Source organism: Oncorhynchus nerka, linkage group LG12 (genome assembly GCF_034236695.1).
Source record: "Oncorhynchus nerka isolate Pitt River linkage group LG12, Oner_Uvic_2.0, whole genome shotgun sequence".
Lineage (NCBI taxonomy): Eukaryota > Metazoa > Chordata > Actinopteri > Salmoniformes > Salmonidae > Oncorhynchus > Oncorhynchus nerka.
Genome location: NC_088407.1, coordinates 79,367,473 through 79,379,654, shown reverse-complemented (window position 1 = coordinate 79,379,654; position 12,182 = coordinate 79,367,473). Strand labels below are relative to the sequence as shown.

The 12,182-nt window shown below is 40.2% G+C and overlaps 1 protein-coding gene across 1 annotated transcript in view; it reads right to left on the bottom strand.

Annotated features, from left to right (window-relative positions):
- The window catches only part of LOC115120546 (ensconsin-like), a 29,198-nt gene extending 22,234 nt beyond the window's left edge, over window positions 1-6,964 (bottom strand). The window contains exons 1-5 of the mRNA XM_065025838.1: window positions 6,446-6,964; window positions 3,155-3,271; window positions 1,842-1,916; window positions 979-1,137; window positions 588-751 (exon numbers count right to left, since the gene is read on the bottom strand). Coding sequence (XP_064881910.1) covers window positions 588-751; window positions 979-1,137; window positions 1,842-1,916; window positions 3,155-3,271; window positions 6,446-6,581 — 651 coding nt within the window. The 5' untranslated portion in view covers window positions 6,582-6,964. The remainder of the gene's footprint in view (window positions 1-587; window positions 752-978; window positions 1,138-1,841; window positions 1,917-3,154; window positions 3,272-6,445) is intronic.
- Between the last annotated feature and the right edge of the window lie 5,218 nt (window positions 6,965-12,182).

The following is a 12,182-nucleotide window of genomic DNA, read 5'->3' as shown; positions in this document are numbered from 1 at the left end:
GGCTGCTAAGTCTGTGACTGTGAGAGAGTTGGCTCGGCCCTTCCTCATGCATCTTTGGTTCATTGGTTGACACTGCGTGTCTGATTGACAGGAACAACAGGTGAGGCTGTTAGTCTGAGAAGACAGTCAGAACTAATGTGTGTGCACTTGAGCATTTAGGCCTATATTATTATTATTTTTCATTCTTTGAATTAGTTAATTCTATTCATTTAAATATTTTGAATATTCATATCTTTATTTTTTATATTTTTTATAAATAGATTAGTCTCTTCTGATATGCGAGCCGGCCCCCAACATTCACCGACAAGAGCCGGCTCTAACTTGTTCGCGAACAACCCATCACTAACAGACAGTTCTAGTTCCGGTGGCTGATGAAGTTCAATGTAGCTTGTTCAATAAAGCTGTTACATAGTTATCCGCCTCCATCCAGTCCTTGCTCCAACAGAAACCATCCATCCACCTGTACTAACGACCCTCAACTTAAACCAGTGCATTTTATTTTTTGTAAAGCAACACTGATGCCCACAATAGCCACCTAATCAGAAGTAACTACTGCTCCATCTGACCCCTGAGGCACAACAACTCACTGTCTCCTCCTTCATCCTCTGCCTCCTCTTCTCCTCCACGGCAGTGCGCCTCCTCTCCTCCTTCTCTCTCTGCTCCTGCAGCCTCCTCTTCCTCTCCTCCAGGTGCTGTTCATGGAGACGCCTGGCCCGCTCCTCTCGAGCCAACCGGCCCAGCTCTCTGGACACTACATAAACATTTAGTGGAGTTTAGTTTAGTTGATTTATTTAACTAAATCATCAGTCAGTGGTTCTCAACCTCCTTTGCTTACAGAGCCCTAAATCACTTTTTTTTTTAAATCATTATGCCTATGTTCTTATGAGTCTTCTGAATTACCACCTGGGTATAGGCCAGGTACCCCCAAGGGGTACCTCAGGTTGAGGTCCACCATCATCATGGGTGGTGGCTACATACCAAGCTGTTTCTTAAGCTCCTCCCTCCGCTCAAGAGCTGTCCTTCGCTTCTCCTCCTTCTCTCTCTGCTCCTGTAGCCTCCTCTTCCTCACCTCCAGCTGCTGCTCATAAAGACGCCTGGCCCGCTCCTCTCGAGCCAACCAGCCCAGCTCTCTGGACACTGCAAAACACATTGTTGGACTTACTAGCCACCAAAATACTACCCTGGTACCAGATCTTTGTGCTGTGTAGATCACTACTACTAAACTAATTTAGCATGACAGTGACCATGGGAGCTGGCAAGAAGAAGGCAGCACAAATAGATCTGGGACCAGACTAGGAAAATACCTCAGAGGAATGATCTGGCACCAAGCTAGGAAAATACCTAAAATGCATGATCTGGGACCAGGCTAGGAAAATACCTGAAAGAAATGATCTGGGACCAGGCTAGGAAAACACCTGAAAGGAATGATCTGGGACCAGGCTAGGAAAATACCTCAGAGGAATAATCTGGGACCAGGCTAGGAAAATACCTAAAATGCATGATCTGGGACCAGGCTAGGAAAATACCTGAAAGAAATGATCTGGGACCAGGCTAGGAAAATACCTGAAAGGAATGATCTGGGACCAGGCTAGGAAAATACCTGAGAGAAATGATCTGGCACCAAGCTAGGAAAATACCTGAAAGGAATGATCTGGGACCAGGCTAGGAAAACACCTGAAAGGAATGATCTGGGACCAGACTAGGAAAATACCTGAAAGGAATGATCTGGGACCAGACTAGGAAAATACCTGAAAGGAATGACTAAAATAAGTGACAGACAATTGAGTGGTCTCATAGGTGTATTACATGTACAGTCGTCATCCTGTGTGGCTACAACATACCAAGCTGATTCTCATGCTCCTCCCTCCGCTCCTTCGCTAGTCTCAGCCTGTCATCAACCTTCAGCGCCTGTGGCCCTGGAATATTAGAAAAGATGTGACATTCACTCTACGTCACTGTGCATAGAGTATGGGTTGGTGACATCAGTGATCAACATCAGTAATGATGATGGGATTTAAGATGGGTTGACTGTAGCTAGCTGCTCCATAGACACAATTTTATTTTTCAGGACAGAATAACAGTAGGCTAACAATTGAGGAACATTTTTTTACGTTTCAATAAAGAGATAAGACAATAAATAACTCAAATACGCAAATTGTCCTATAATAACAGCATGAAATTCATGTTTTGATAACAGTGGTGAGTTTCAGAGGAAGAGAACTCATGACGACTGACACACAAAGAACAAGCAGTACCCCAGGCACAGAGGGAGCGAGATAGAGATAGAGAAACACTCGAAGAACAAGCAGTACCCCAGGCACAGAGGGAGTGAGATAGAGATAGAGAAACACTCGAAGAACAAGCAGTACCCCAGGCACAGAGGGAGCGAGATAGAGATAGAGAAACACTCGAAGAACAAGCAGTACCCCAGGCACAGAGGGAGCGAGATAGAGAAACACTCGAAGAACAAGCAGTACCCCAGGCACAGAGGGAGCGAGATAGAGAAACACTCGAAGAACAAGCAGTACCCCAGGCACAGAGGGAGCGAGATAGAGATAGAGAAACACTCGAAGAACAAGCAGTACCCCAGGCACAGAGGGAGCGAGATAGAGAAACACTCGAAGAACAAAAGGTGCTATCTCGAACCTAAAAGGGTTCTTCAGCTGTCCCCATAGGAGAACGCATTGAAGAACCCTTTATGGTTCCATCTAGTATCCTTTCCACAGAGGGTTCAACCTGGAACCAAAAAGGGTTCTACCTGGAACCCCTATACAATGTTTCTAAGAGTGTAGAGATAGAGAGAGAGTGAGAGAGAGAGAGAGAGAGAGAGAGAGAGAGTGAAAGAGAGAGAGAGTGAAAGAGAGAGAGTGATAGAGAGATAGAGAGAGAGAGTGAGTGATGGAGAGAGAGAGAGAGACAGAGAGAGAGAGAAAGAGAGAGAGAGAGAGAGAGAGAGAGAGAGAGAAGGAGAGAGAGACAGAGAGAGAGACAGAGAGAGAGAGAGAGAGAGAAAGAGAGAGAGACAGAGAGAGACAGAGAGAGAGAGCGAAAGAGAAAGAGAGAGAGAGAGAGAGAGAGCGAAAGAGAAAGAAAGAGAGGGAGAGAGAGAGAGAGAGGGGGGGGGGAGAGAGGGGGGGGGGCACTGGTGCAAGACCTGCTGCGTGACTGGTTGTGTTGTTACTGATCACAGCTGATTTGATGGAGGCAGGGACACAGATGACTGCTCTCCTCTTCTCTGAATTATTGGGCTTTGTGTCTTCATTGCCTTTTTCTGATACCAAAGAAAGAATAAAAGAGAACATCATGTTTAGGCCTCTCTGACATTCAGCTGACTTAAAATGAATGATTTAGTCAGGATCATTATGAGGTGGTCGTCCAGGTCATAACAGGTTTTACATTATAACAGCATCATTATGGTTTATACCTGCTAGCAAAGTCTGAGACACTACCTTAGAAAAAGATGTCTTAGAATCTTAGTATATAGATGTTTAATTCCAGATAGGTCATGTCATTCCAGTTTCTAGAAAATTGTACTGGTTGTACTTAACAGGTTTTGGCTGTTAATAAAAGAGTGGCAGGTAGCCTAGCGGTTAGAGCGTTGGGCCAGTTGTGCTAGTTCGAATCCCTGAGCCGACAAGGTGAAAAAAATCTATGGCTGTGCCCTTGAGCAAGGCACTTAACCTTAATTGCTCCAGGGTTGCTATTGATAATGGCTGACCCTGGCCGTGACCCCACTCTCTGAGGGTGTCTAAGGGGGAGTTGGGATATGCAACAACAACAAAAACATTTCCATTTCACAAGTGTATAATACACATTAGTACATGTGTGAAACAGGACAAATATAAGCACACACCAATTTATAATTGGATTATAATGTGCATGTTCCTGTTGTGCCTTGCAGGGATAAACAAATGCCATCGCCTGACCTCATGGTGATTAAACAAACATATAAAGACTGAAGGGGATAAGAACAAAGACATGCTTCACAAGAGGGTGATAAATAGTGATAATTGGTACAAAGGAGTATTTACGATAACAGACCGGTGATAAGTAGTATGTGTCTTCTCAACATGTTGGTGCAAGAGACGTACATAAGTATCTTTCTTGTGCATGAGAGAGACACACAAAAATTATCTTCATTGACACTCTATGGTATAATAATGGATATTATAATAATGGGTGTTATAATAATGGGTAGTATAATAATGGATATTATAATAATGGGTGTTAGAATAATGGGTGTTATAATAATGGGTGTTAGAATAATGGGTATTATAATAATGGGTGTTAGAATAATGGATAGTATAATAATGGGTGTTAGAATAATGGGTATTATAATAATGGGTAGTATAATAATGGATATTATAATAATGGGTGTTAGAATAATGGGTGTTATAATAATGGGTGTTATAATAATGGGTGTTATAATAATGGGTATTATAATAGTGGGTATTATAATAACGGGTGTTATAATAATGGATAGTATAATAATGGGTGTTATAATAATGGGTATTATAATAATGGGTGTTAAAGTAATGGGTATTATAATAATGGGTGTCATAATAATGGATATTATAATAATGGGTGTTAGAATAATGGGTATTATAATAATGGGTGTTAGAATAATGGATAGTATAATAATGGGTGTTATAATAATGGGTATTATAATAATGGGTAGTATAATAATGGATATTATAATAATGGGTGTTAGAATAATGGGTGTTATAATAATGGGTGTTATAATAATGGGTATTATAATAATGGGTGTTATAATAATGGGTATTATAATAATGGGTGTTATAATAATGGATGTTATAATAATGGATGTTATAATAATGGGTGTTATAATAATGGGTGTTATAATAATGGGTATTATAATAGTGGGTATTAAAATAACGGGTGTTATAACAATGGGTGTTATAATAATGTGTATTATAATAATGGATGTTATAATAATGGGTGTTATAATAATGGGTATTATAATAATGGGTGTTATAATAATGGGTGTTATAATAATGGGTATTATAATAGCGGGTATTATAATAATGGACGTTATATAATAATGGGTGTTATAATAATGGGTATTATAATAATGTATGTTATAATAATGGGTGTTATAATAATGGGTGTTATAATAATGGGTATTATAATAATGTATGTTATAATAATGGGTGTTATAATAATGGGTATTATAATAATGTATGTTATAATAATGGGTGTTATAATAATGGGTGTTATAATAATGGGTATTATAATAATGGATAGTATAATAATGGGTGTTATAATAATGGATAGTATAATAATGGGTGTTATAATACTGGGTATTATAATAATAGATGTTATAATAATGGATAGTATAATAATAGATGTTATAATAATGGATAGTATAATAATGGGTGTTATAATAATGGGTATTATAATAATGGATGTTATAATAATGGGTATTATAATAGTGGGTGTTATAATAATGGGTATTATAATAATGGGTGTTATAATACTGGGTATTATAATAATGTATGTTATAATAATGGGTGTTATAATAATGGGTGTTATAATAATGGGTATTATAATAATGGATAGTATAATAATGGGTGTTATAATAATGGATAGTATAATAATGGGTGTTATAATACTGGGTATTATAATAATAGATGTTATAATAATGGATAGTATAATAATAGATGTTATAATAATGGATAGTATAATAATGGGTGTTATAATAATGGGTATTCTAATAATGGATGTTATAATAATGGGTATTATAATAGTGGGTGTTATAATAATGGGTATTATAATAATGGGTATTATAATAATAGATGTTATAATAATGGGTATTATAATAATGGATGTTATAATAATGGGTGTTATAATAATGGGTGTTATAATAATGGACAGTATAATAATGTGTGTTATAATAATGGATAGTAATTCTAATGGGCATCAATGCATCCTACTGAATCAGGCCTGTGATACGTGTTGATGTTTACCACAGCAGAGATAGAGGGTGATTCAATAAGCTACTTCATTACCTCACTGTTTACAAAACAAAATGGCAGTAGCGAATAGATATCTACAGATATGAGGCAATATCAGATAATCTGATCCATTGGTACATGTCAGGAATAAATGCTACATAATAAATCTAAAATAAGATAATTACTTTATTATGTGGCCTACATACATGATGGAACATATCCTCACTGATGATAAACTGGAAGAGAGAGGCTGATTCTGACTGATTCTGCTTCAGACAGCCTGTCCTGTATATAAACACAGTTAACGGCAAAGCAAAGCTACAATACCAACCTCATGTCAATGACCTCCATGTCATTCTATAAACACAGTGAACACATCATCCTCACCATCGCAAAGCTACAGTTACCCACCACCCTGTACCCCCCTGCAGTAAAAAAAAAAACAGCCACATCAACGCAACAGTACCCACCTCTCCGTCTCCCGGCTCTGCTCTCCTTTTTCTGCTTGTCTAGAGTATCTCTGGTAGAAAGACCCTTTCTGGCTTCTTGGGGTGCTGTCTTCTGGCTGGGGTTCTCCCTGTGTTCCCTCTTCTGTATCACAGCCATTTTACTGCTAGGCACTGAGCAGGGAACACCACAACTCTGCCACACAACACAGACTCTCCTCTTCCTCCTCCTCTTCCTCTCCTCCTTTTATAGTTCTATTTCAAAATGCCTGTACTGTTCTGTGTGTCCTCCTGCTCCCCTGTGCTCACTGTGCTGCTGACCGACTGCCTCTTGCTCATCTTCGAAATTCAAACAAATAGAAGAGAAAAAGGGAGGAAAAAGCCATATGGGGTAAATGGATAAAACCAGCTGACTTGCTGCAGTTCTGGGCTGGTTAGATCCTGCATCCAGATTCAGTGCTGTGGAAAACACAAATATGCATAATCCAAAATAACACACTGAGTTAAATCTTTGAGAATATAAAACACATTTCTCTCTCCCAGTTCCTATCAGGATCCTTTATAAACTAGATTAGAGTCATAGATGCTCTACAGCATGGTGAGAAGCTCTATCCTCCTCTCTCTCTCTCTCTCTCTCTCTCTCTCTCTGTGTGGCTCGTTGCTCTACTGAAACGGTTACTTCCCTTTTAAATGTCCCTCACAGCTCACAGACCCTGGAGTGCTGCTCTGCTCTCTTTAGCTACTGAGTGGCACGTACTGCAGTTGTGTCACTTTAATTCAACACACCCACCACCACACTACACACTGCTGAATGCAAGCAGCCAGTCTGAGTCCCAAATGGCACCCAATTCCCTATGTAGTGCACTACTTTTGTCCAGGGCCTATAGGACTCTGATCAACACTAGTGCATGCACTATACAGGGAATAGGGTGCCTTTTGGGACTGAACCAGAGGCAGCTATATGGAAAAGAAATATTCAGTGCAGGAGAATTGGGGGACGGAGGGAAAGAGGGAGGCAAAGACAGTCACTGGCAGGCAAATTAATCTGTCTGGCCTTGTTCTGTGAATGGTTGCCGGGACAACAGTGGTGCATCACTGTACTGTATGCCTTCGTGGCATCCTATTCCCTAAACAGTGCACTGTAGGTCTCTGGGCTCACTCGTAGGGCTCTGGTCAAAAGGAGTGCATTAGATAGGTAATAGGGTGCCATTTGGGACGTAGCCTATACAACAGAATGACATGATGGATGGTAACTCACCCTGTCTTAGGTATGAATCTGACACAAGGGATGGAGGGATATTTATACCCTGCAATCCCACAATGCTTCACTTTAATCTGGGTGAGTCACTGACATCCTCAGCCACTAGATGGAGGTCTTTCCTTATTGGCTTGTGATGGGCTAGCCTCAAACCCAGCAATTCTAGAGAAGAATAGTGAGTGTGATGACTGGCAGCCAGCGAGTCAGCCTCTAGGACAGTAGCTTAGCATTTAGCCTCTAGGAAAGTAGCTTAGCATTTAGCCTCTAGGAGAGTAGCTTAGTGTTCAGCCTCTAGGACAGTAGCTTAGCATTTAGCCTCTTGGACAGTAGCTTAGCATTTCGCCTATAATGTCTTAGCTTTGAGCCTCTAAAATAGGAGCTTAGCTTTCATCTTATTGAGTGAGTTTGAGTTTATTAAATTTTTTCAGGGACAGTGCACATTAATCAGCATTTCAGTAAAAGTAAAAGGCTCATTTTCAACTGCAGTCCCTGGGCAGGTTGTTAAAAACAATTACAATACAGACAATCAATGAGCAGTGAGCACACGCAGAGCATCATTGGACAACCAAGAGCATGCAGACAGATCAACATAGCACAAAAAAGCAACAAGACAAAATCCATAAAAGTTTTATAGGACAGTAGCTTAGCTTTGAGCCTCTAGGACAGTAGCTTAGCTTTCATCTTCTAGGACAGTAGCTTAGCTTTCATCTTCTAGGACAGTAGCTTTGCTTTCATCTTCTAGGACAGTAACTTAGCTTTCATCTTCTAGGACAGTAACTTAGCTTTCATCTTCTAGGACAGTAACTTAGCTTTCATCTTCTAGGACAGTAGCTTAGCTTTCATCTTCTAGGACAGTAACTTAGTTTTTCATCTTCTAGGACAGTAACTTAGCTTTCATCTTCTAGGACAGTAACTTAGCTTTCATCTTCTAGGACAGTAGATTAGCTTTCATCTTCTAGGACAGTAACTTAGCTTTCATCTTCTAGGACAGTAACTTAGCTTTCATCTTCTAGGACAGTAACTTAGCTTTCAGCCTCCTTACATCCAGGGAGATGTTTCAATACTCTACATTGGTTTACATTCTTCGTTTCCTTTCTCTCACAATCACTGATTAAGGGACTGGATAAGATCCCTCTTATATCATGCAGGATCAGTCATCATGGAGGAAAGGAATCCATCTCAACTGAGGTATCCACTTCACCTAACAGCTATCTACAACTGATTATTCATACAAAGTAACATGTTCATAACATTTAAAAAAAAAACTTTATTGCACTTCAATCTGGGATGAACATTGCCAATTCAGGATGTCACATTTTTGTAAACGTTTGTTTTTCACAATAAATGGGAAATCACAATCAAGTTGAAAATGAAAAAGCAAGCGGCACATGACAACTTGTTCAACTTACAACAAGTAAAAGTCTGACTTTGCGTTATTGTTCTCATAACAGTCATACATGCACAAACTGAGACAATGTACTCTCTGTAGCATGGAAAAATCTCTTGTCTTTATCACTGAATATCATCACATATAGCAAAGACCGGTGAACCTTTTTTTCCACATGAGGAATACATCATATTTCATCAGTATCCTAGGCCAGTATCATTGAGCATGATTTATATCCATTGAAAGTTTAGTCCAGGGCTTACTCCGAGAAACTGGTCCTAAATGTCTGAGACCCTACACTGTCAGACCACTGACCCTACACTGCCAGAACTGTGTCTATGGAGTGTTGTGCGACAGAGGTCTCACAACTTGTGGTGGAGTCTACAGTCTCATGGCCCTCGCTAAGATGGTTTGTTATGGTCCTAGAGTGGCTAGAGAGCTTGGAGTCTGTGCCCGTGGTGGAGAGAGATGGAAATGGTAGGAACTCCTGATCCTGCTCTGTATTGATGTCTGTCTCTGTGGAAGGGGAGGGGCTGGGAGCCGTTTCTGTCCTATCAGAGGGGCTGGTGTTGCCTGGTCCTCTGGGCTTGACCAATCCCATCTCGCAGACTTTGTTCCAGCCGGCCTCTGGGTGGTGGTCCAGGTGGGCCGAGCTGGAAGGAAATCAGTCACATTTTAAGTAAATTCATTAGGCCGTATTTTTGTTCGGTGTAAATGCAGGGCCATGCACAGACCTTTCAAAGGGCAGGTGCTCAAAATGAAAGGGGACAGGTATTTCTGCCACTACACACTCACCACAAATTGTAACCAAGCCAGTTACATTGCCTCCTAAAGACATGACTGACATGGGGAAAAGAGGGTAGGCTATCAGCTGATAATTGATGTTGATGATTGATGTAAATCTGCTGGTTAGCTCAGTTATATTTTTACTGATTGTGATTTATCTTCGAATGTTCTTAAATAATAGCTTCATAATATAGCCGGATATTCATAATCTTCTAGCTGATATATGGCTGGCTGGCTAGTATCTGAATATTCTTTAGCTAGGGTCTATACTACCTATATTCAGTGTTTAATTTGTAAATGTGGAGGTGCAGGAACAAAAGTGAGCGCAAGAGGGGATGACCTGGGAAGCTCTGAGGTGTCAATATAATAAAGCATTGCATGCATATCATCGCATTTGCGTTGTGGCATCGAGCTGTAGAGTAGAGGCGCTTACAGAAGTTGCACACATGGGGAAAATGCACTGGCTCGATGTACACTCACTGGACTCGAACGACACACTCACGCAAACACACACACGCGCACACATATTGACACCACTTACACACACATTCACATTCCTTCACACTCTTCACATACGCTGCTGTTACGCTCTGTTTATTATCTATGCATAGTCACTTTACCCCTACCTACATGTACATATTACCTCAATTACCTTGACTAACCTGTACCCCTGCACATTGACTCGGTACTAGTAACCCCTGTATATTGGCTTGTAGTTGTTATTATTGGGTTACTATTTTTCTTTTAGTTTATTTAGCACATTTTTCTTATTTACTTTTGAAAAGTAAATTCCACAAATGAACTTTTAACAAGGCACACCTGTTAATTGAAATGCATTTCAGGTGACTAGCTCATGAAATTGGTTGAGAAAATGCCAAGAGTGTGCAAAGCTGTCATCAAGGCAAAGGGTGGCTACTTTGAAGAATATAAAATCTAAAATATATTTAGATTTGTTTAACACTTTTTTGGTTACTACATGATTCCATATGTGTTATTTCATAGTTTTGATGTCTTCACTATTATTCTGCAATGTAGAAAATAGTAAAAAATTATGAAAAACCCTTGAATGAGTAGGTGTGTCCAAACTTTTGACTGGTACTGTATGTTTAATAACATACATGCCCATATAAAAAATATAAGTAACATATACAGTATATTGCCATATATTCGTTTTCAGAATGAAAGACTTCTGAAGCACCATGTGGTCCATATCAGCGTATCTGCTTACACAGGTAATTGTTTCGCAGCTGGAAAGGCACAATCTACTGTGTATGTGTGTTAATTTCCATCAAAGTTGTTAAGGGATATCATGTTACTACCACGAGGGAGCCTTACTAACACCAGACATTAACATTGTCCTATGACAATAGACCCTGTCGCTCTCTATCCCTCTCTCAGCTAGGTAACGTCAGAAACATGGACTCCTAATGACAATGATTCTGTCTCTCTCTGCCTTTACTAAACCAGGTAGAACCAGAGTGTTAGGATGACACAGTACAACCCAGTCGTCAGATGTCATACCTACAAAGCCAACGAAGCACAAACACATCTCCAACCACCACCCGTCTACCCGACAGACAAATAAGGGCTGTGGACATGGATAAGATTGCATGGTTGGTATCAAGTCATTCTGTTATTCACCCTAGACTGCATTGGGAAAGGTGTCGTTTGTGAGGACTCAGTTGCAACCTCGTACATTTCCATTGATGTAATCTATATACTGGTCCTCTCTCTAACACAGCAACACACATGCAGTAGTGAAGATGTTACAACCGGAAAATTACTATGTCATTTTAGACCAAGTGTGGTATTTGAAATGAAAGCTTTGACATACTGTATACCTAGATTTCTACTTCTTTACCACTGACCACTGACCAAAGTACAGACCTATTTACCAAAAACCAAGTACAAAAAAAAACTACAACACTTAAATCACACCTGTCTGTGTCTGTTTTGATATATCCTCTGTGGTGCTCTGGTGGATAAGGTTTATACACATTCTGTACGGACCAAAATGTTTCATTCAAATCCTTCAAGGAAGAGAAGAGGAAGCAAGAGGATGAAGAGGAAGAAAGCTGGCTGGCATCATGATCCTTCAATGTCAACTCCTGCAGACAACAATGTCTCCTGGCCTCCTCCTTAACCACACATTAGAGAATTAGTTACAGGTAGGTGAGTAATCTGAAGGGCTCTGCTGTGGTGACCCTTAGTGACAGATAGGTCAGTCATCCGAAGGGCCATGCGGGAGGGAGCGGGCCTGTCCCAGATGGCACCTTGTGTGGTGCCCTATATAGAGAATAGGGAGTCATTTTGGGACACAATATCAGTTC